At 44.5% G+C, this 21,945-nt stretch overlaps 1 protein-coding gene across 5 annotated transcripts in view; it reads left to right on the top strand.

The window, feature by feature from the left end:
* Positions 1–21,945, top strand: part of GKAP1 (G kinase anchoring protein 1) — an 814,129-nt gene that overhangs the window by 468,558 nt on the left and 323,626 nt on the right. For all 5 annotated transcript variants that reach the window (XM_069229880.1, XM_069229873.1, XM_069229909.1 and 2 more), the window contains exon 8: positions 6,413–6,514. In XM_069229880.1, coding sequence (XP_069085981.1) covers positions 6,413–6,514 — 102 coding nt within the window. The remainder of the gene's footprint in view (positions 1–6,412; positions 6,515–21,945) is intronic.

Consider the following 21,945-nt stretch of genomic DNA (forward strand, 5'->3'; position numbering starts at 1 on the left):
TTATGTGTAGTTGTTTTGTAGTGTGGTTAGTTTTACGTATCCTTTGTGCATTAGCTTCAGGCTTTAGGCCTTTGTGCACTTTGCCCTGGATGTGTTTTATTCATTTGCTGGCAGCTTAGAGCCTCTGTGCACTTTGCTCTAAATGCTTTTTATTAGGCTTCGTACTGTTATTTTTCAAATAGCCAGTTCTACGGTGTTGTGTTTTTATTCATATCACACTGTTTTGCCTACTTCAGCACTGGAGTTCTCCATAACATATTCACTCTGTGCTTCAGTCAAGGATACAGTTTGGTACATTGCCGATAGACGTGGTAGGAGTTTAGATTTGGCATTCCTGCGTAGGGACATTTTGTGATCACGATGACATGTTAGTTATAAAATCACTTCCTTGTCCCAATACACGCAAGAGGGAGATTCTGACCAGGGAACCACAACTAGACGCTGACTGCCTCGTTGCAGATGCTGAACCAGATCACAGGCCTTTGCTCAGGTATGAGGGCTGATGTCTCCCCAGTGATTCGGAAAGGCAAGCTAGAAGCTTAACATGCTGTGCTCTAAATAGAACAAGCAGAGGGAGAGTAGAAACTGTTAGGCACTATGATAGCTTTGTTCTTATGTTTTACTCTCTTGGTGACTATTTCAATCCTACTGTGTTGTATTGTTCTGGTTATTGCGGCTCACGCCTTATTATCTAAAATAGTCGTTTTTTTAAAAACATTATATAAAACTTATACTGTCTTTGTCATTTGTATATGAGATCATATTGTAAATGAGAGAGTTGGTTTGGATCTGAGTGACCACGACTTCCCTGAGAAGTTCCAAAGATGTCATGCGCTCGGCTGCCTAATCATTTCTTCCCCGTGGGAGAAATGAGGCTCTGCTAGTTAGCCGGAGCAAAAACCGGATTTAGGGTGACAGAGTTCCTTACACGTGGGTCAGACTCAGTCCCCCACACCGTTCTCGATCCTGCTGCCTAGAAATCCAGTAGTCTCATTTAGGATAATGTGAGCCCACGCGACAGTTTCTGTTTGACATCCCATTGCCCTTGAATATTGTGATTGTTTAGGTGAGCTCCACAACCAATCATTGATGCATCTGTTGTAATCATGTTTTGAGGCACAGGGTCTTGAAACAACCACCCTTTGACTAAATTGCTGCGATTCCACCAATGAAGGGACATATGTGTTTGGTGGTCTATCAACACTAGATCTTGAAGTTGACCATGTGCCTGTGACCATTGTTGTGCAAGGCACTGTTGTAAGGGCCTCATGTTTAATCTTGATTGTGGAACTATTGCAATGCAAGATGCCATCATTCGTAGGATTTTCATGACAAATCGTACAGTCTATTGTTGATTTGGTTTAAATGGAATGAGATTTTGGAAATCTTGTATCCTTTGTGTATTTGGACACGCTAGAGCTAGTTGAGTATTTAGGATAGCACCTAAGTACGGTTGTACTTGTACTGGGTGAAGGTGTGACTTTTGGTAGTTTATAGAAAAACCTAGGGTGTGCAGGGTTTCTATTACATAACATGTATGATTTTGGCATTGTGTACAACTGCTTGATTTTATTAGCCAATCGTCTAGATATGGAAAGACATGGATATGTTGTCTTCTTAGGTAGGCTGCCACTACTGCTAAGCACTTTCTGAATACTCTTAAAGCTGTTGTTTTGCTGAAAGCACTTTGAATTGGTTGTGATTTCCTTGTATTACAAATCTGAGGTATTTTCTGTGAGCTGGATGGATGGGTATGTGGAAATACGCATCTTTGAGGTTCAAGGCTGTCATAAAATCTTGTTTTTGTAGCAGTGGGATAACATCTTGCAGAGTAACCATATGGAAATGTTCTGATAGGCTGTAGAAATTTAGTGGCCTGAGGTCTAATATTGGCCTGAGGGCGCCATCTTTCTTGTGAATTAGAAAGTATAGTGAATAAACTCCTGTTCCTAGTTGAGACTGTGAAACTAACTCTATTGCTTGTTTGAGTAGTAGAAATTGAACCTCTTGCTGTAACAGAACTGTATGTTCTGGGGTTAACTTGTGATACCTTGGTGGAATATTTGGAGGAATGTTTATCAATTCTTGGCAATAGCCATTGACGATAATTGATAGCATCCAGTTGTCTGTGGTGATATTTTGGCAATGTGTGTGGAACTGCTCTAGTCCCCCCCCCACATGAGATTGGTGAAGTGGAAGGGAGTGAGGGAAGTCAATGTTTTGGCTCTGTTGCAGGCTGTTTAGAGGTTTAGAATGTAGCTCTATTTCTAGAGTATTGTCCTCTAAATGTGCCTCTAAACGCACCTCACTGGTACTGGGTTTGGTAAGTTGGTTTTGCTTGGAAAGTTGATGCCTCTGAAGGTTGTGGTCTGAAACCGCCTCGAAACTGAGGCGTACGAAATGACCCTATATATGGTGTAGAATACAGTGCACCCATTGCCTTAGCTGTGTCTGAGTCTTTTTGTAGTTTTTCTATTGTTGTGTCTACCTCTGGACCAAAAAGATCTTTCTTATCAAAGGGCATGTTTAACACAGCCTGTTGTATTTCTGGTTTAAAACCAGAGGAGCGCAGCTATGCATGTCTACGAATAGTAACTGCGGTGTTCACACTCCTTGCAGCGGTATCAGCTGCATCAAGGGCAGACCTTATTTGGTTGTTACTAATAGCTTACCCTTCCTCTACTACCTGTTGCGCCCTCTTCTGGTGCTCTTTTGGGAGATGCTGTATGATATCCTGCATCTCGTCCCAATGGGCTCTATCGTAACAAGCTAGTAGTGCCTGGGAATTAGCTATCCTCCATTGGTTTGCTGCTTGAGACGCAACTCTTTCCTGCAGCATCAAACTTTCTGCTCTCCTTATCAGGAGGGGGTGCATCTCCTGAGGACTGGCTATTTTCCCTTTTTCTTGCAGCACTATCCACTACTGAATCGGGTGGCACCTGATGAGTGATGTAATCAGGGTCAGAAGGTGCGGGGTTTATACTTTTTCTCTATTTTAGGCGTTATTATTCTTGCTTTCACAGGCTCATTAAAAATCTGATCTGCGTGCTTTACCACTCCTGGTAGCATTGGTACCTAGAATGGGTTGAGGATAATATATTAAACAAAAAATCTTCCTCTGGTGGTTCTGTGTTCATTGTAACCCCGTGATAGGCTGCAGCCCTGGCTATAACTTGATTATATACTGTAGTATCTTCAGGTGAAGATGGTTTAGAGGGGTAGGTGTCTGGGTCATTGCTTGGGATGGGATCAGGGTCGTAAAGGTCCCATGGATCAACAGTGTCTTGTTGTGAGTCAAAAGAATGCGTTGGAGAATGCATTGGTGTAGGACTTGTTTGCGGAGAGGTAGGCAGGTGCAGAGAATGAGGAGGAGAATAAGGTGTGTTTGAGTGCTATATTGATTTGAGTCCAAGAGCTTCCACCACTTGCGTACATAGTATTATCTGTGGGTATGGCATTGTAACATTTTTTGCATGTGTGTGCTGTTAGTTGGTATTTGACTATGAAATTAGAAGAGTTTTTCAGTGTTTAAGTATTAGTTTGTATGAGTACAAATTGTCTTCAGTCTTGAGGGTTCTTTGTCTTCTTGTGTGGGTCTGGTGAATGGATTTTCCACTTTTTATCTGGCCTGAATGGCCAATTGACCATTGCTAGTCTTGAGTGAATCCTTCTCCATCCATTCATCACAGCTCAGGTAGGTGATTATTATTCTGTAGTGCACATGATGTGATTTTAAGTTGTGTATGTGTTTGCTGCCTTTCGGTGGGAGTGCTGTTGAGTTGAAAGTGCTTAGCCAATTATTATGACCGAATAATTAATTGCCATATGGTGTGTATAGAAAGAAAACCTGGATTGCGTCTTAAGAACTGTGAAAGAAGCGTGTTTTTTGTGAGCCACTGTTTTCTATTAACATTATAAACATCAACATAGCATCCTTAATATCACTTTTGTTCTCAGTGCACTGGTCCATTTGATGTGGTGTTCCTTCAAAATGTCCTTGAATGTTGACAATTAGCTAGTGCTACATTAAATATTTTATTTTAAGATTTTAATTTGTTTTAGTGAGGAGATGTATATACTTTGATTTCTATAGTGTAAAAGTATCCACAGCAAAAATGCAGCTGAGCACTCAGCCTGCCTATTGATTACCTAAATATTTCCAGCACAGCTTTGATAAGTGTACGTGTGCGGATGGAAGCTGTTTTGTCAAGTTGGCATCATTTTTGTGATGTTATCTAAAAAGAAGCATCTATGTTGCTAAATATTAGATCATGTACACATTTTTTTTATAAAAATGTCGTTTCTAATAGTAATATCTGCCTTTTCTTCAGTATTGCTTAAAGTTTCAAAAGGCGCTACTAGTCTTGTACTTAGGGTATTTTAAATGGAAACTGCTGTAATGGGAAAACAGTCCCTGCTTTCTCTCCTTCTGAATCTTTTGCACGTGTGCTCTCTCTGTCGATTACTCACCTCTGTATGAATATCTCCGGGAACTCAATAGTGAGGGGACCTAATGACACATGAGCTGCCAGGAAGAGAGGGGAACTCGTCGACTTGTTAACGAGTTTACTCTAACCTAATGGAAATGTAGACACTTTCAAAAGCATCGCCATTTTAAAAAGGATCCACATTATCTCCCAGGTTAGTTATTTGCCTGATATCCAAGCAGCCTATTTTAACGTTTACAATGCAGCAGGCAGCTGCTACAATTTCCTGAATGTCGTCTGTACTTTTTGTCTTCGGTCTAATAGACTGAATTCCTAGCGAATTATTCCAGACAGCTTCTTTAAAAGGGTTCGGGATTTCTGTTTTTACTGCAAACAAAGTTAAAACTTGAGAAAAATGCGATCTTTCTGCACTTTGATACAGTTTTCTACTACATGGACTACATGATATCTGAAATTTAATTTCGTATTCTGTTGTTCACTATCGAAGAAGACTTATTAGGGAATTTCAGTCCCAGGCGCCTAAATGGCCAAGTGTAATGTATCATTTTTTGTAAATTGGAATTGGGTCAGTAGAAAATTACACCTACATTGTGTAGGTCCTCTTTACTGTTTCACAGAAATGTTTAGTGGAAACTTAACCTTGCAAAGTGCGTCTGCAGATGTAAATATTCCACCAATATGGTGGAATTTTTCACAAAACAATTTGCATTTGAAAATGTCGCTGGGCATCTATGGTTGGGCCTAACTGCAAAAGTAAATGAACAGTAAATGTTTCTGGTTTGCAACAGGTACGTATAAAATCTGCTGCAAAGATTTCTCTGAATGATTTTGGAATTCGTTATGAATCCCATAAATTTCGGAAATTGCTACAAACATAGGAATAGATCCAGTAGCGCTACAGGAGCACACACTATCTTTGTGACTCAGTAGGTAATATTCATCCATTTTATGTGCTTGTTTCCGAGCCTCAATAATTAGTCTTATTTTCATCAGGAATATTTAATCAATTTATTTTAAAACATTTTTCAATTCCATCAAGTCAGGGTTGTAACTTGGTGATAAGTTCAGTCAATGCAAAAAATAAAGTACTACTATCATTATTTCTAATCGTCGACGACTATACTCTTCCATCTACTGCTTTGGTGCTTCATATGCTAAAGCCATATTAACTTGGGAAAGTGCTCAAAAGCATGTTATTCTCACAATTATATCTCTTATGCTTTCTTGATTTACTTTTATTAACAATTCGTGATATCCTGAATATTTTTTCATTATTTTTACAGCTGAATTAGTACTCCAAAGTATTCCAAGATATTTTCACACAGTGTCTCTTCCTATTGAATGCTCATCTCTAGATGCAAAAACCTGAGAGATGTCTATAAACAATGCCCTTTTAAGATTGAGCCTACTAGACAGTGTATGTGCAATCTGTTGTGAGGCATGTTGTGGCTTACCAAGAACATGGGGAGGCTTGGAACCCACCCATTGCATACCATTGGTTAACTTTCCTGGTCACTCATTTGGCTGCTTCTTATTCATTTTCCTTTTGTCAATCTTGTGCTTGTACCCCTCATGGAGCTTTAACTCCAAGTCTCTTTGATTGCCTTTCATCGCTGCCTAACCTACTTTTTTCTTCTGTGTAAACCCTCCCATTTGAGTGTGTGTGTTTTCAAGCTATCTCCCTTTTGTAGGCTCTCCCCCTACGCTCTGTCTTACTCCCTGATGCCCAACTCGTTTTTTCTCACCCTCCTTCCTCTTGCTCTCACCCATGTGCTTTTCCCCATTGTTTCCCTCCACCCATTCCCTTTGTGGTGCTTCCCTCAAACACTAAGGTGCTTTTGCTCCCGCATCTCTCCTCTCAAACCCTCCCCCCAAACTTGTTCCTTTCAAGTCCCGTCCTGTGTTGCTTCGGTGTCATTAACTAGTTAATAAGTAGGATTAAACTATATTTTTTCATTTTCTAGGAACATTTTTTGAAAGATGGAAAAACAGAACAGTTAAAAGAAGAACTTGAAAAGAAAAATGAAGACATAAGACATTTAAAAAAAGTTGTTACAGAGTGGGAGGTAGGTACTTTAGCATTGTCAGACAGTGTGCTTGTTTTTATCTTGTAAATTGCATGCATTTTTCCCCTTCGAATAAATTGCAGAAATTTTCCTAAAAGAAATGTCCTCATACTTTGTAAATTAGAATTAAAATTCATACCCAGTCCCCTTTCCTCCACACACATGGGATATTTTAGGCAGAAATGAAGGTACAAGAACATCTTTCACTGAAAATCATTAACTTTCTTTTTTGGGTGCATGATCACTGCAAGCATTGCCCCTTTCAGCTGCTTGTTCACGGAGTCCTTCTGAAGTTAGATGTGATTGTTTTTCTCTAAGGAACCTTTTCCCTCTGCCTCCCCCTGTATATCTCCTCCTGCAGTTTTCACCTATCCCTTTGGTGGCCAGTTTTTACAAGTCACATTTATGTCAAGGCAATTGAGCTGACTGTTTGTACTGGCTGTTCTCTCTGACTGGAGACCCCTGGCCTGACTATATATTGTGTGATTCACTCTCCTAAAGCATTTTATTGACGTGAGATCTTTGGCGGTTTTGGCTTTGCCTCCCAACATATCCTTTAGGAATTAGTTGTGTGCAGCTGGTCAAGGATGCTTTATGTTTGTAGCAAGTATTGTATTTGGATTATTGCATCTTGTTTTTCTTTCTACGTTTTTGGTTACGTGGTTGTATCAAATGACTGTCATCAAGGTCCCTACTCATCACAAAAAACAGGGACTGAGACTCCACATCAGATTTTCAAAATTTTTATCTTTTCCTTTGCCTCAACAAAATTGTAGGCACCAAGAGCAAAGAAGTTGAATTCTTTGGAAAGACCAGTACAACTTCTAACAAAGGACCATGCAGAGGATAAGTTCTCAGCATGGAAACCGTTTTGGTGCAAAAGACAATTAATCTGAGAATGAATTGGACATGGGGCACAACAGGCCAACAGGCCAAAATAATGAGTCGTATACTTACTATGTCACAGAAGGAACTTTTTTAGAGGAGATAAAGACAGAAGGAAAGACAGAAGGAACTAGTTGTGAGGTTTTTTGGTGATACACTCCCTGCCAGTTGATGTAGACAATAAGTAAAGTAGTCTCTCTCCTTCTCTAGAAACAGAAGGTTATAATTCAGTAGAATACATTGCTCCAAAACTCCCAAAGAAAACAACATTGGCCTGGAGTAAGAATTCCCATTGAAGTCAATTACAAAACAGTTTGTTTCCATAGCTTTGGGTACAAACAGCATCACACTATGGCCTTTAGGCTCTGTGCATGAATTGGACACTGGCACCAGAATTGGAGTCTGAAGAAGGATCATTTTCCATTAGAAGACCACCTTCAAAAAGAGGTCCTACCTCCACATGTGGATTGGTCTCAAAAGCAGTTGCAATTCAAGGCTGACAATTTCCCCAGAAAGATGGTGGGTTTCAAGGTGATCTCATGTAAATGACAAATCAAACTCAATTAGTCAAGTGTCAAAGAGAAATCAGTTGTAAAAGCCATTCTTCTTTGAGGCAAATAGAACAGAGCACAGGTTGTCACAGAACTGCCAAGAGTGGATGTAAAACAGAAGCAGACACACTTAGATCCAGAAAGAGGACATATAGTGGCACACTCATATAAGTAAAGGACATGCATTCCCAGGGTAAGCTGCAGAAAATGAAAAAAATGTAAACTTGATTTTATTTTCTAAAAGATGTGAATAATGGTTGTAATATATATTAACTTGACCTATCACACATCGGTGAAGATCGCTTTGGATGCTTATCTCAATAAAGCATTGTCACTTGGTGAGATCTGGCCTACATTTATTCACAGGGCAGCTTTTCATCAAGAGGTTTTTTATACAGGTGGATGATGATCGAGGTGAAGTCCTCATTGAGCCTCTGACTAGCTCTGAGAAATCATTCAGTATCTCCATATACTCATAAGCCTTCTGAAGTTAATAACTGAGTTTTAAAACTCTAGTTAAGAATAGGCTCAATCCATTACACTACGAGTAGAGAGAAAATAAAAAGTGCCACCTGAACGTTTCATGTGCATTTTATGCCATGCAGTAACAGATTTTCAGATACTTAAAGCATATTCATCATCTATAGAATAGCCCGAGCTGCCATTCTGGAGCCGGAGAAAGCTTCAACAATACTCCTGCATGCTAGTGTGAGGTGCTGCTTTGGACACGTACCTGGAGCTTTGTTCCCATCTTTGCCGTTTTTTCCAACGACTCCAGAATTCATGCTGTGCGCTAGGGGATGATGTAGTCACAGAAAAAAACTGAATTCAAACCTTGCAGAGGTTGCAGGAAGCACATGCCAGTTGCAGATGCATAAAAAGGGGTGTCTGTGGTGCTTGGCTCCAATAATTGCTCTTGTGTCTTTGCAACAAGTTTTTCCCTATGGCAACTCAAGGCGATATACGATTGAAAGTTACAACACTTCCTCACCGAGCATAAGAAGAGGACACAGTCAAAACCTAGGTTCTGTTCTACGTTGCGAGTTTGGTCTTAAGGCCGCTCCTGCAAAAAAAAACACTTGGTACGAAGCCTCCCGTACGTCCCAACTCAAAGCCTAGACAAAAGCGCAAAAATGAAAAGCCGGAGTCAAACACTAGAAGGAAAGCGCAAAGGGGTCATGATAAAGACCACATTCCTCCATAGTTTCTAAGTCTCAGCCGATCCTGCAAATGGTCCTGACAGACCCTGATGTCCCCCCAAATCATTATCACCCCACAGCAAATAGCACCTTCAAAGAGGCCAAGCTGTAGTACTTTGAGATTCCGGCTACCTCTGGCACTCCTTCGGGACCCAGACAGCTACAGCAGTCTCACGTAGGATTTCCACTGGCAGGTGCTTGCCCAACACAGACCATTGCTTTTAGACCTGCTTACTATACCTGCACCACCTCGGACACTGACTTATACCATGGCACAAAAATACACACCAGTTCCTTCTGTACTAGCACAGACCGATAATCCAATTCTGTTGCTGATCTTGGACCTCAAACCAGCGTCTGATCCCGGATTATGACGCATGATGTACTATAAAATTATAAAAGTGCAACCGCTGGTTTTGCAGCCCAATTTCAATCCAGTACCTCTACTCCAACCCTGGTACCAGTAGAGGACTCTATTTTTAGTTGTGGTTCATGCCCAGTGCTATAGGCACCTAGTGTTCTCAATATACTGATGATGTAGAAGAGTATAGATTGCTTCCCCCTCATTCTACTGAGAATTTTTTGAATCTGGACTTATAGAATGCCAGTGGACTAGACACATCTCTTGAAATGGAGCTGGACTCGCTAACTGAGCCACCAATGGAAGAAAGTACCAAATTTTCGGTGGTGGTTCGGAGGGCAGCTGTATTGGCTGTGACTCTTAAATTAGGGCCAGCTTCATCTGAGCTGTTAACGTCAACATGTGACTGGATGACATAGACTGGCCCTAGCACTCGGCAGCCTAGCACTCTGATCTGTTAATTCGGTTTGTCTTCAAGGGGTGAGTTGGATTGGAGTGAGGGGCCGTGAAAGGTACACCTTTGCACTACGGGACATGGCCAGCAATATTATGCTGACTGTTCCTGGAGGACCTCAGGGTGTCACTAGCCCAAAGTATAGATAAAGACGCAGTAAGGATGCAAGCATCCTTAATGGATGTGCTCTATGATGGCTCCAGGCTATTTGAAGAAAAGACTGGTTTGTCGCTCGAAGAATTCAAGCACAGTCGCACCCCACCATGATCAATAGGGCTATTGATGTCAGCCAAACAATTTCTCCACCAGTTCAGAAAATTCAGAGGTTATTGTGGGGGTCTAGCCTACAGAGAGCACCCGCCTATCTAACTGGTACTGCAGTGACCAATCCAGTCCTTTCAAGGCCATGTGTATGACATTAACAGAGACCATTCCATCCAGCACAGAAGGCATTCCTTAAATGTTCTGCTCCTTGTGCAAGAGCTAACAAGTTTCTTTGGCTTTGCCCTTTCAGGCACATGCCTGGCCAGTTGGGGGGCAGAATGCAGCATTTTCTCAGTGGCTGGAGATCTATCACGTCGGACAGATGGGTCTTACAGAATGTTCAAAGGAGCTATGTCTGAACACCCCAACCCCACCCCCCCAGTTCAGAAAATTCAGAGGTTATTGTAGGGGTATAGCCTACAGAGACCACCTTCCTGTCTAACTGATACTGCAGCAACCAGTCCAGTCCTTTCGAGACCATGTGCGTGACATTAACAGAGACCATTCCATCTAGCATGGAAAGCATTCCTCAATTCTTCTGCTCCTTGTGCAAGAGCTAACAAGTTTCTTTGGTTTTGCCCTTTCAGGCACATTCCTGCCCATTTGGGGCAGAGTACAGCATTTTCTGAGTGGCTGGAGATCTATCATGTCAGATGGATGGGTCCTACAGAATGTTCGAAAGAGCTATGTCCCAAACCCTCCAATCCCCAGGTGTACAGCTTTCATAGGTAGTACAGGTTCAGCATGCTCACTTTGACGCCAATGCTGTCAGCTCTCAATCTGAGAAGGCTGTATGATGACTTTGACTTGCAGGACATTTATTTCCATAAGCCTGTTCTGCAGTCCTATAAGCATTACCTATGACTCATGGTGGACAAGGAACACTTTCAATTTATTGTTATCTCCTTTGGACTTTCAGTTTGTGATCCCTTTTGGCCTTACCTTGGCTCCTCAGATGCTCACAAAAGTGATGGCAGAGGTCACCTTCCCATCTTCAGAGGTCAGAAGTAGAAATAGGTCATACCTCAACAACTGGCTGCTAAAGGTGGGCTTGCTACAGTAAGTTGTAGATCACCTCTGAATCAAGGCTGCACTCTGACATAGTTGGGTTTCTCTATCAGAGAACCAAAGTCTCACCTAAACCCCACAGAAAGAGTTCTATTTGTTTGAGTTCTGGACACAGGGGCATTAAGTGCTTTTCCAGCTGAGCAGCAAGTTCAGGACATTCAGGATATGATGACGATGTTTCAGCATCGTTCGTGGGTCTCTGTGAGGATGATCCTGAGGTGTCATGGCCTACTGGCCTCGTGCATCTTTCTCCTTGCAGTTTAACCTCAGATCACATTGGCCCCAACATCATGGTTGCATCTATTTCTGGACAGCTCTCACAGGAGATGACTCAAGATCTTCTGTGGTGATTGACCTGCGCCAGCCCACTATAGCTTCTGGAAGTTCACAACCTTGACAGACACATCACTGCTGTCTTGGGTGGCCATTTGGGTGGGGTGGAGATCAGAGGCCTCTATCTGACTCTGAAAGCATTTCTACCATCCAGCAAAGGTAGGCTGGTGCAGGTCTTTACTTACAACGTGACCCCCATGTGGTACTGCAGCAGGTCTGGTAGAAGGGTTCCTGGATCCTGTGTCAGGAGTCTCTATGCCTCTGTAGAGACTGGACTGTCAGAATATCTTCCTGGTCGCCAACCACCTCTCGGGATCTACGAATGTCAGGGCAGGCATATTGAGCAGTTGTCATGTGACAAACCATGAGTTGTCTTCAGGCAGTGGATTATGCTCTACCTAGATCTATTTGCCACTGTCTAGAACACACAGAATCAACTGTTCTGCATGCCAGAGTTTCCTCCAGAAGAAAAGGTTAGAGGCCAAAAAGGGAATCATTTTCAAAAGGGTATTTTACAAATAGTTTGCATAAATTGGCTGTCAACAGTGACGGTGAGAAATAACTCACACCAGAGTTGTATAATATTGCCACCAGAGGATTTAGAGGATTTGGATGTCCCAAATGAATGCTTGGTGATTCTCTAATTTGCCACTTGATTCATTCTGAGTATAGACCGAAAAAAATCATATATTTTATTGTAAGGGCTTTTTTTTTTTTTTTCTAACAATTGTATAAATGTATGAGGGAGCATATTTGTGTTTCCAGGTTATTATGGCAGACCTGAGGATGGTCTCATGGACTAGGGACAATTGAGACTGAAACGTTGACGCCAAGTCCAACTCTTCCCATGTGAATCTACCGGATCTTCACCATTCTATTGTTCGATTGTTATGGTGTAAAGATCTTGAGATTGTTGATAGTGGACTTTATGGACGTTAATCTTAGATTTTCTCATTCAGACATTACAATTGGCCTGACCAAGTTAATGTTTGTGGGGAATTTTTTTATTTGTACCCTTAAATCAAACATACTGAATATAAGGATTTACCCAATTTTCATGCGCACCTTTTCTTCAGGATTAATTCTTTTGTAGCATTACGCAACTTTGGTGTGATTAATTTCTCACTATCACTTTTGGGACAGATAATTTATGCAGATCATTTGTAAATAGCATTTTGTAAATGATTCCCTAGTTGGCCTATAACGTTTGCTCATAGTTTTTAAGCCTTGCTCGCAAGGGATTATTGGGCTGCCCTTTTTGTTGACTAGAGTTTTCTTCATGACGCTTGTTAAGAAACATATTCCGGTAGTAAATGCAAAGAAGGACTCCTGTATGCATTTTCACCATTACTTCTCCTGCCTCAAGTTCTCAGGAAGACCCGAATGGCAGGGCTCAAACGATTCTTGTTGCCCTGGTCTGGGCCATGAAACTGTGCTGAGAGCCCCTCATACTGATCAGGCTTCTCTTTGAAAGTACCTCCAGTGTCAGCAACAGGGCAAAGCTCTGCATCAGTCTCTCCACAATATACACTTCCATGCATACAAATTTAGCAGTAATAGCTAAATGCACTTGACTTGCCAATAGAGATGGTGGATGTCAACCTTGTCTCCAGCATCTTTTGGACTTCTGCCCTGATGCAATCTCTGACATGGTCAGGCTGCCTGTCGATTTTACTCCTAACAGGTAGGCTGACACCTATGTCTACATCATGTGCACACCAGGTTGTCTGACTAGGTGTCAAAGAAGGAATTCAGAAAACTGACTGAATTCATGTCTGCAGTCAGCTTGTTGCTGTTCAGAGAGGCAATCTGCAAAGACTACCCCATCCACTGAACCATCAACAGGGTTGTGGGAGAGAAGGTCAGGAAGAAGGTCACTCTTTGCTTCTTTACCTTCATCAGTGGCCATGAGCAAGCTCTCATCAGCCCTGTCATAGTAAGGTGTACCATGTGGGGGCTTCTTGGAGTACCCAGGTCAACCAAATAGGTGACCTCGCCTTTCTTTTCCACTGTTGTGTGGGGGCACGCCACTTGTCCTAGAGTGCTCTTAGGGCCATAGGCTCCAAGACCCACACATTTGGGCCTGGGTGGTAAACAGTCAGTACAGCCTTTTGGTCATACCATTGTTTCTGAAGCTCCTGGCTGGCCTCAAGGTTTTTGGAAGCCTTCTTCATGCACTCTGTTATGCAGAAACATAGGCCTAGCAAATAGTCAACTATGTCTTGTTTGGGGGACTTGAGAGGTTCCTCCCATCCCTCCTTCACAAGACTAAGAGGACCCCTAACTGGATGTTCAAACAAAAGTTCAAATGGGCAGTAACCCACTCGCTTTTGTGGAACCTCTCTGTAGGCAAAAAGAAGGCAAGGTAAAAGGACATCCCATCTCCTTCTGAGTTTTTCTGAGAGTCCCATGATCATTTCTTTAAGGGTTGACTCTTTCAACCAACCCATTTTTTGTGGATGATACAGAGTGGTGAATTTGTATGTTACACCAGATTCCTTCCACGTTGCTTTGACTTATCCAGACATGAAGTTTGCACCTCTGTCGGAACAACCTCCTTATGGAAGCCCACTCTGGAAAATATTCCCAGGAGGGCCTTGGGCACTGCAGGTGCGGTAGAGGTCCTAAGTGGAATGGCCTCTGGGTACCTGGTGGCATGGTCCACCACCACCAGAATACATCTGTTCCCAAATGCTGTAGGAGGGCCAAGGGGACCAACAATGTTGATCCCTACCCTATCAAATGACACTCCAACCACAGATAGTGGGATTAAGGGGGCCTTTGTAGTGCCACCTGACTCCACTGGCTTGGCAGGTGACACAGGAGCAACAAAACCTGTTGGTGTCTTCAGACTTGTGGGGCCAGTAAAAGTGTGGAACAAATCTGTCCCAAGTCTTAATTTGCCCAAGATGTCCTGCAAGGGGGATGTCATGAGCTAGGGTCACTAAGAACTCCCTAAACTTCTAGGGTATGACCAAACTCCTGATGGCACCAGACTTTGGGTCCGTAGCCTCAGAGTAAAGGAGCCCATTTTCCCAGTAGATCCTGTGGGATCCAATAACATCCTTGCCTCTTCTGCAGCAGCTTGCTGTCTGAGGCCTTCAAGAGCGGGGCAGGATTTCTGTTCCAAACTCAGTTCCTCCCTGAAGGGTCCCTCTGCACCCAAGAGCTCTGCCGTGTCAGGCCCAAACTCCTCTGGTATAGGTTCCTCACAAGGGGCAAGGTCATTTCCGTGAGGAGACTGATCCTCCCTTGAACTCTGGGCAGAGGGTAAATTCTTATCCTTCTTACCTCTCTTCTTCGGAGCTGGCTGGACCATTGATGCATACTCCAGTGGTCCTGATTCTCCCTGTTTCCTGTCCTGCGCTCTTGTAGTCACAAAGATATTTACAGGGATGCCCAGCATTGCTGCATGGGCCAGTAACTCTACTTCAGCCTAGACTATGGTCTCCAAATCATTGCCCATTATACATTCTACAGGAATTGAAGAGGACACTGTAACTTTTTTAGGGACAGTAAACCCCCACTCAGATAAAGTTAAAAACCGCCATGGGGTGGCCCTTCATGATGTTATGAGCATTGGTAACTTAGTAATTGTAGGGGGGTTGGGAGCTTACTATCTCACATTCCAGCACAGTTCGCTGCTTTGCATCCTGGTAAAAGCAGTTCGCAATTAGTGCTTACTTCAACATTAGCTGTAGTTTTTCACCAGAGTTGGTGCAGACATTGCTGTATATATCTAGACACGTGTTTCTTGGTTTAGCCCTTCATCAGTAGAGAGCAGAAGTAGAAGAAAGCAAAGAAAATTAGAAGAATTTCCAGCAACCCTAGATTAAATTCCTCTCAGGTCACAGTACTGCTCACAGGCACACAGGTGTATCTCCAAAACCTGTCAGCATACTGGCTCCAGGGGGCCTTTTAAACGAGAGGGGTTGGGAGCACACTCCCTCACATCCCAGCACAGGTGAAAAACTTTAGAAACTTGGAAGTACAAGTACTGCATTTACCAGAGTGCAGTGGGTTGGACTGTGCTGGGTTTAGAGGCAGTGTGCTGCCCCCCCCCCCTCCCTTGTGGTTAAAAGGCTCCCTGAGCCAATGAGTTGACAAGCTCACCTGGGATGCACCTGTGTGCCTGTGGAGTGGTACTGTAACCTATGAATACGTGGGCAGCATATCAGCAACCCCAGAAAACTGTTCTCTGCTACTCCTGCTCTCAACTTTGGGGAAAAACTACAGCAACTTTGAAGTAAGCGTACTGCATTTACCAAGATACAATATGGTGGACTGTGCTGGGTTGAGCAGCAGGGTGCTCCCTCCCCCTTGTGACTTGGTAATTGTGACCAAGTAAGGTTTACTCAGGTGACACTAGTTTTTCAGTCACCATGGTGACACTTACACCTGTGTCCCTGTAAGCTTCTGCCTCAATATTATTTATGAGGGGGTACTGCCTGTATTTCCTCATATTAGGAGGCCAGGTAGCCAGAGTGGCAAGGTCAACGCCACCCTCTGATATTAGGACAGCCTCCGTGGTTTATCTGACTAGGCCAGAGTCCACTGCATTACCCAAGGTGAACTCAGCTACACCCTTGGTTGAAGTACTGCTACCAGTACTACTGCTAGGGGCACCAAGGGGAGTGGTAGAAGTACTGTTCTTAGTGCCTTTCTTAGGACAGTTGCTGTCACTTGCCATATGGCCCTTTCCTTACACAAAAACCACCAAGATTTCTTGTTGGAAGAGGAGGAGGACTTTGACCCACCCGAAGAAGAATTTTATGGACCTGTTGAAGACTCTTATTATCTTTAGATTTATCCCCATTGTAAGGAAATGACTCCTTGGCATGGTTACCCCCTAACTTTTTGCCTTTGCTGATGCTAAGTTTTGATTTGAAAGTGTGCTGAGGCCTGCTAACCAGGCCCCAGCACCAGTGTTCTTTCCCTAACCTGTACTTTTGTTTTCACAATTGGCACACCCTGGCATCCAGGTAAGTCCCTTGTTACTGGTACCAAGGGCCCTGATGCAGGGAAGGTCTCTAAGGGCTGCAGCATGTCTTATGCCACCCTGGGGACCCCTCACTCAGCACAGACACACTGCTGGCCAGCTTGTGTGTGCTGGTGAGGACAAAACGAGTAAGTCGACATAGCACTCCCCTCAGGGTGCCATGCCAACCTCACACTGCCTATGCAGTATAGATAAGTCACCCCTCTAGCAGGCCTTACAGCCCTAAGGCAGGGTGCACTATACCATAGGTGAGGGCACCAGTGCATGAGCACTGTGCCCCTACAGTGTCTAAGCAAAACCTTAGACATTGTAAGTGCAGGGTAGCCATAAGAGTATATGGTCTGGGAGTCTGTCAAACACGAACTCCACAGCACCATAATGGCTACACTGAAAACTGGGAAGTTTGGTATCAAACTTCTCAGCACAATAAATGCACACTGATGCCAGTGTACATTTTATTGTAACATACACCCCAGAGGGCACCTTAGAGGTGCCCCCTGAAACCTTAACCAACTACCCGTGTAGGCTGACTGGTTTTAGCAGCCTGCCACACTCGAGACATGTTGCTGGCCACATGGGGAGAGTGCCTTTGTCACTCTGTAGCTAGTAACAAAGCCTGTACTGGGTGGAGGTGCTTCACACCTCCCCCTGCAGGAACTGTAACACCTGGTGGTGAGCCTCAAAGGCTCACCCCCTTTGTTACAGCACCACAGGGCACTCCAGCTAGTGGAGTTGCCCGCCCCCTCCGGCCACAGCCCCCCTTTTGGCGGCAAGGCCGGAGGAGATAATGAGAATAACAAGGAGGAGTCACTGGCCAGTCAGGACAGCCCCTAAGGTGTCCTGAGCTGAGGTGACTCTGACTTTTAGAAATCCTCCATCTTGCAGATGGAGGATTCCCCCAATAGGGATAGGAATGTGACCCCCTCCCCTTGGGAGGAGGCACAAAGAGGGTGTATCCACCCTCGGGGCTAGTAGCCATTGGCTACTAACCCCCCAGACCTAAACACGCCCTTAAATTTAGTATTTAAGGGCTCCCCAGAACCTAGGAACTCAGATTCCTGCAACCTAAGAAGAAGAGGACTGCTAAGCTGAAAAACCCTGCAGAGAAGAATGAGACACCAACTGCTTTGGCCCCAGCCCTACCGGCCTGCCCCCCTGACCCCCCCCCCCCCCCCCCCTTCTGAAGACACTGACGCCTTCCCCAGGGACCAGCGACCTCTGAATCCTCAGAGGACTGTCCTGCTCTAAAAGGACCAAGAACGCCAGAGGACAGCGGCTCTGTTCACCCAAGACTGCAACTTTGTTTCAAAAGGAGCAACTTTAAAACAACTGCGTTTCCCGCCGGAAGCGTGAGACTTGCTACTCTGCACCCGACGCCCCCGGCTCGATTTGTGGAAAACAAACACTTCAGGGAGGACTCCCTGGCGATTGCGAGACCGTGAGTAGCCAGAGTTGCCCCCCCTGAGCCCCACAGCGACGCCTGCAGAGGAAATCCCGAGGCTCCCCCTGACCGCGACTGCCTGTTCCTCAGATCCCGACGCCTGGAAAAGTCTGTGCACCCGCAGCCCCCAGGACCTGAAGGATCCGAACTCCAGTGCAGGAGTGACCCCAGGAGGCCCTCTCCCTTGCCCAGGTGGTGGCTACCCCGAGGCGCCCCCCCGCCCCCTTGCCTGCCTGCATCGCTGAAGAGACCCCTTGGTCTCCCATTGATTTCTATTGCTAACCCGATGCTTGTTTGCACACTGCACCCGGCCGCCCCCGCGCTGCTGAGGGTGTACTTTCTGTGCTGACTTGTGTCCCCCCCCCCGGTGCCCTACAAAACCCCCCTGGTCTGCCCTCCGAAGACGCGGGTACTTACCTGCTGGCAGACTGGAACCGGGGCACCCCCTTCTCCATTGAAGCCTATGCGTTTTGGGCACCACTTTGACCTCTGCACCTGACTGGCCCTGAGATGCTGGTGCGGTAACTTTGGGGTTGCTCTGAACCCCCAACAGTGGGCTACCTTGGACCCAAACTTGAACCCCGTAGGTGGTTTAATTACCTGCAAAAACTAACTAACTCTTACTCCCCCCAGGAACTGTTGAAAATTGCACAGTGTCTAGTTTTAAAATAGCTATATGTGATTTATGTGAAAAGTGTATATGCTATTTTGCTAATTCAAAGTTCCTAAAGTACCTACCTGCAATACCTTTCATTTGAAGTATTACATGTAAATCTTGAAACTGTGGTTCTTAAAATAAACTAAGAAAATATATTTTTCTATACAAAAACCTATTGGCCTGGAATTGTCTCTGAGTGTGTGTTCCTCATTTATTGCTTGTGTATGTCCAACAAATGCTTAACATTACTCCTTTGATAAGCCTACTGCTCGACCACACTACCACAAAATAGAGCATTAGTATTATCTCTTTTTGCCACTATGTTACCTCTAAGGGGAATCCTTGGACTCTGTGCATACTATTCCTTACTTTGAAATAGTGCATACAGAGCCAACTTCGTACATTGGTGGATTAGTGGTGGGGTACAAGACCTTGCATTTGCTGGACTACTCAGCCAATACCTGATCACACGACAAATTCCAAAAATTGTCATTGGAAAACTGATTTTTGCAATTTGAGCTATTTTTCTAAATTTTTAAAAGTCCTGCGATAGCCTTGTGTTAGTCCCTGTTAGCATTTCTTTTAGAGTTTAAAAGTTTTGTGAAAGTTTTAATTAGGTTCTAGAAATAGTTTTAGATTCTTAAAAAGTATTCCAACTTTTAGAAACATAATGTCTGGTGCAGAAGAGAATGTGATGGAACTCGACCTCACACCTTACCTCCATCTTAAGATGAGGGAGGTAAGGTCTCTCTGCAAAATAAAGAAAATCCCAGTTGGCTTAAGACCCTCCAAACAACGGCTCCAGGAGCTGCTCTCAGAGTTTGAAAAAGCCAACCCCTCTGAGGATGACCTCCCAGAGGATGATGTTAGTTACTTGAAGGAGAATTCCCCCCATTCCAGTCCTAATTAGGGAGATCAGGGCCCCTCAAGCCCTGGCTCCAAAAATATTAGTCAGAGATGCTGCTTCCCTCACAGGAGGGTCCAGCACCTCTGTAATCACTGAGGAGAGCCTCAGTGAAGATGACCTCCTGTTAGCCAGGATGGCCAAAAGATTGGCTTTGGAGAGACAGCTCCTAGCCATAGAAAGGGAAAGACAAGAGATGGGTTTTGGTCCCATCCATGGTGGCAGCAACATAAATAGGGTCAGAGATTCTCCTGACATGATGAAAATCCCAAAAGGGATTGTAACTAAATATGAAGATGGTGATGACATCACCAAATGGTTCACAGCTTTTGAGAGGGCTTGTGCAACCAGAAAAGTAAACAGATCTCACTGGGGTGCTCTCCTTTGGGAAATGTTCACTGGAAAGTGTAGGGATAGACTCCTCACACTCTCTGGAAAAGATGCCGAATCTTATGACCTCATGAAGGGTACCCTGATTGAGGGCTTTGGATTCTCCACTGAGGAGTATAGAATTAGATTCAGGGGGGCTCAAAAAACCTCGAGCCAGACCTGGGTTGATTTTGTGGACTACTCAGTGAAAACACTGGATGGTTGGATTCAAGGCAGTGGTGTAAATGATTATGATGGGCTGTACAATTTATTTGTGGAAGAACACCTAATAAGTAATTGTTCAAATGATAAACTACATCAGCATCTGGTAGTCCTAGGACCAATTTCTCCCCAAGAATTGGGAAAGAAGGCAGACCATTGGGTCAAGACTAGGGTGACCAAGACTTCCACAGGGGTGACCAAAAGAAAGGGGTCACAAAGCCTCCCCAGGGGAAGAGTGTTGAGACATCCAAAAACAAAAATAGTAAAGAGTCTTCTACAGGCCCCCAAAAACCTGCACAGGAGGGTGGGCCCAGAGCCTCTCCACAAAACAATTTTGGGTACAAGGGTAAAAACTTTGATCCCAAAAAGGCCTGGTGTCGTAGCTGTCATCAGCCTGGACACCAAACTGGAGACAAGGCCTGTCCCAAGAAAAGTACCACTTCTAACTCTACTCCAGCTAACACTGGAATGGCTAGTCTCCAAGTGGGATCAACAGTGTGCCCAGAGCAAATCAGGTGTCACACTAAAGCTACATTAGTCTCTGAGGGTGGGGTAGATTTAGCCACACTGGCTGCCTGGCCCCCTAACATGCAAACATACAGGCAGCAGCTCTTAATTAATGGGACAAGTGTAGAAGGCCTGAGGGATACAGGTGCCAGTGTCACCATGGTGACAGAGAAACTGGTTTCCCCTGGTCAATACCTGGCTGGGCAAACTTATCCAGTCACCAACGCTGAGAATCAGACTAAAGTACATCCCATGGCAACTTTAGAGTGGGGAGGGGTCAATGGCCTGAAACAGGTGGTGGTCTCCTCAAATATCCCTGTAGACTGTTTGCTTGAAAGTGACCTGGAGTCCTCCGCATGGGCTGAGGTAGAACTGAAAACCCATGCAGCCATGCTGGGTATCCCTGAACTGGTGTGTGTCAAGACAAGGGACAGTGCAAGGCTCAGGGTGAAAAAGTAAGCTGGAGCCTGGAAAAAGGGCCCAGCCTACCAAGAGAAAAGGAAAGACAACTGGGAAACCAGCTGCAACACAACAACAAAAAGAGAACCTCTCTTCTCAGGAAGAAGTTCTGCCCTCTGAGGGAACTGAGCCTCTGGAGTTAGAACCTTATCAGGTTGAGCTCCTAGGCCCAGGGGGACCCTCAAGGGAGCAGTTGTGTAAGGGGCAAGAAACCTGTCCCTCTCTTGAAGGCCTTAGGCAGCAAGCTGCTGAAGAGTCCAATGGCAAGAAAACTGGAACACATAGGGTCTATTGGGAAGATGGACTCCTTTACACTGAGGCAAGAGATCCCAAACCGAGTGCCACTAGGAGAGTGGTAGTGCCTCAGGAGTTTAGGGAGTTCATACTGACCTTAGCCCATGATATTCCTCTTGCTGGGCATTTGGGACAAACTAAGACGTGGGAGAGACTAGTCAACCACTTCTATTGGCCCAACATGTCCCAGAAAGTCAAGGAGTTTTGTGTCTCCTGTACCACCTGTCAAGTCAGTGGTAAGACAGGTGGACACCCAAAGGCCCCCCTCATTCCTCTTCCAGTGGTGGGGGTCCCCTTTGAAAGAGTGGGTGTGGACATAGTGGGTCCACTTGAACCTCCCACAGCCTCAGGGAACATGTACATACTAGTAGTAGTGGATCATGCTACTAGATACCCTGAAGCAATTCCCCTTAGGTCGACTACTGCCCCTTCAGTAGCCAAGGCCCTCATTGGTATTTTTACC

This window comes from Pleurodeles waltl, chromosome 1_1, assembly GCF_031143425.1.
Source record: "Pleurodeles waltl isolate 20211129_DDA chromosome 1_1, aPleWal1.hap1.20221129, whole genome shotgun sequence".
Classification (NCBI taxonomy): domain Eukaryota; kingdom Metazoa; phylum Chordata; class Amphibia; order Caudata; family Salamandridae; genus Pleurodeles; species Pleurodeles waltl.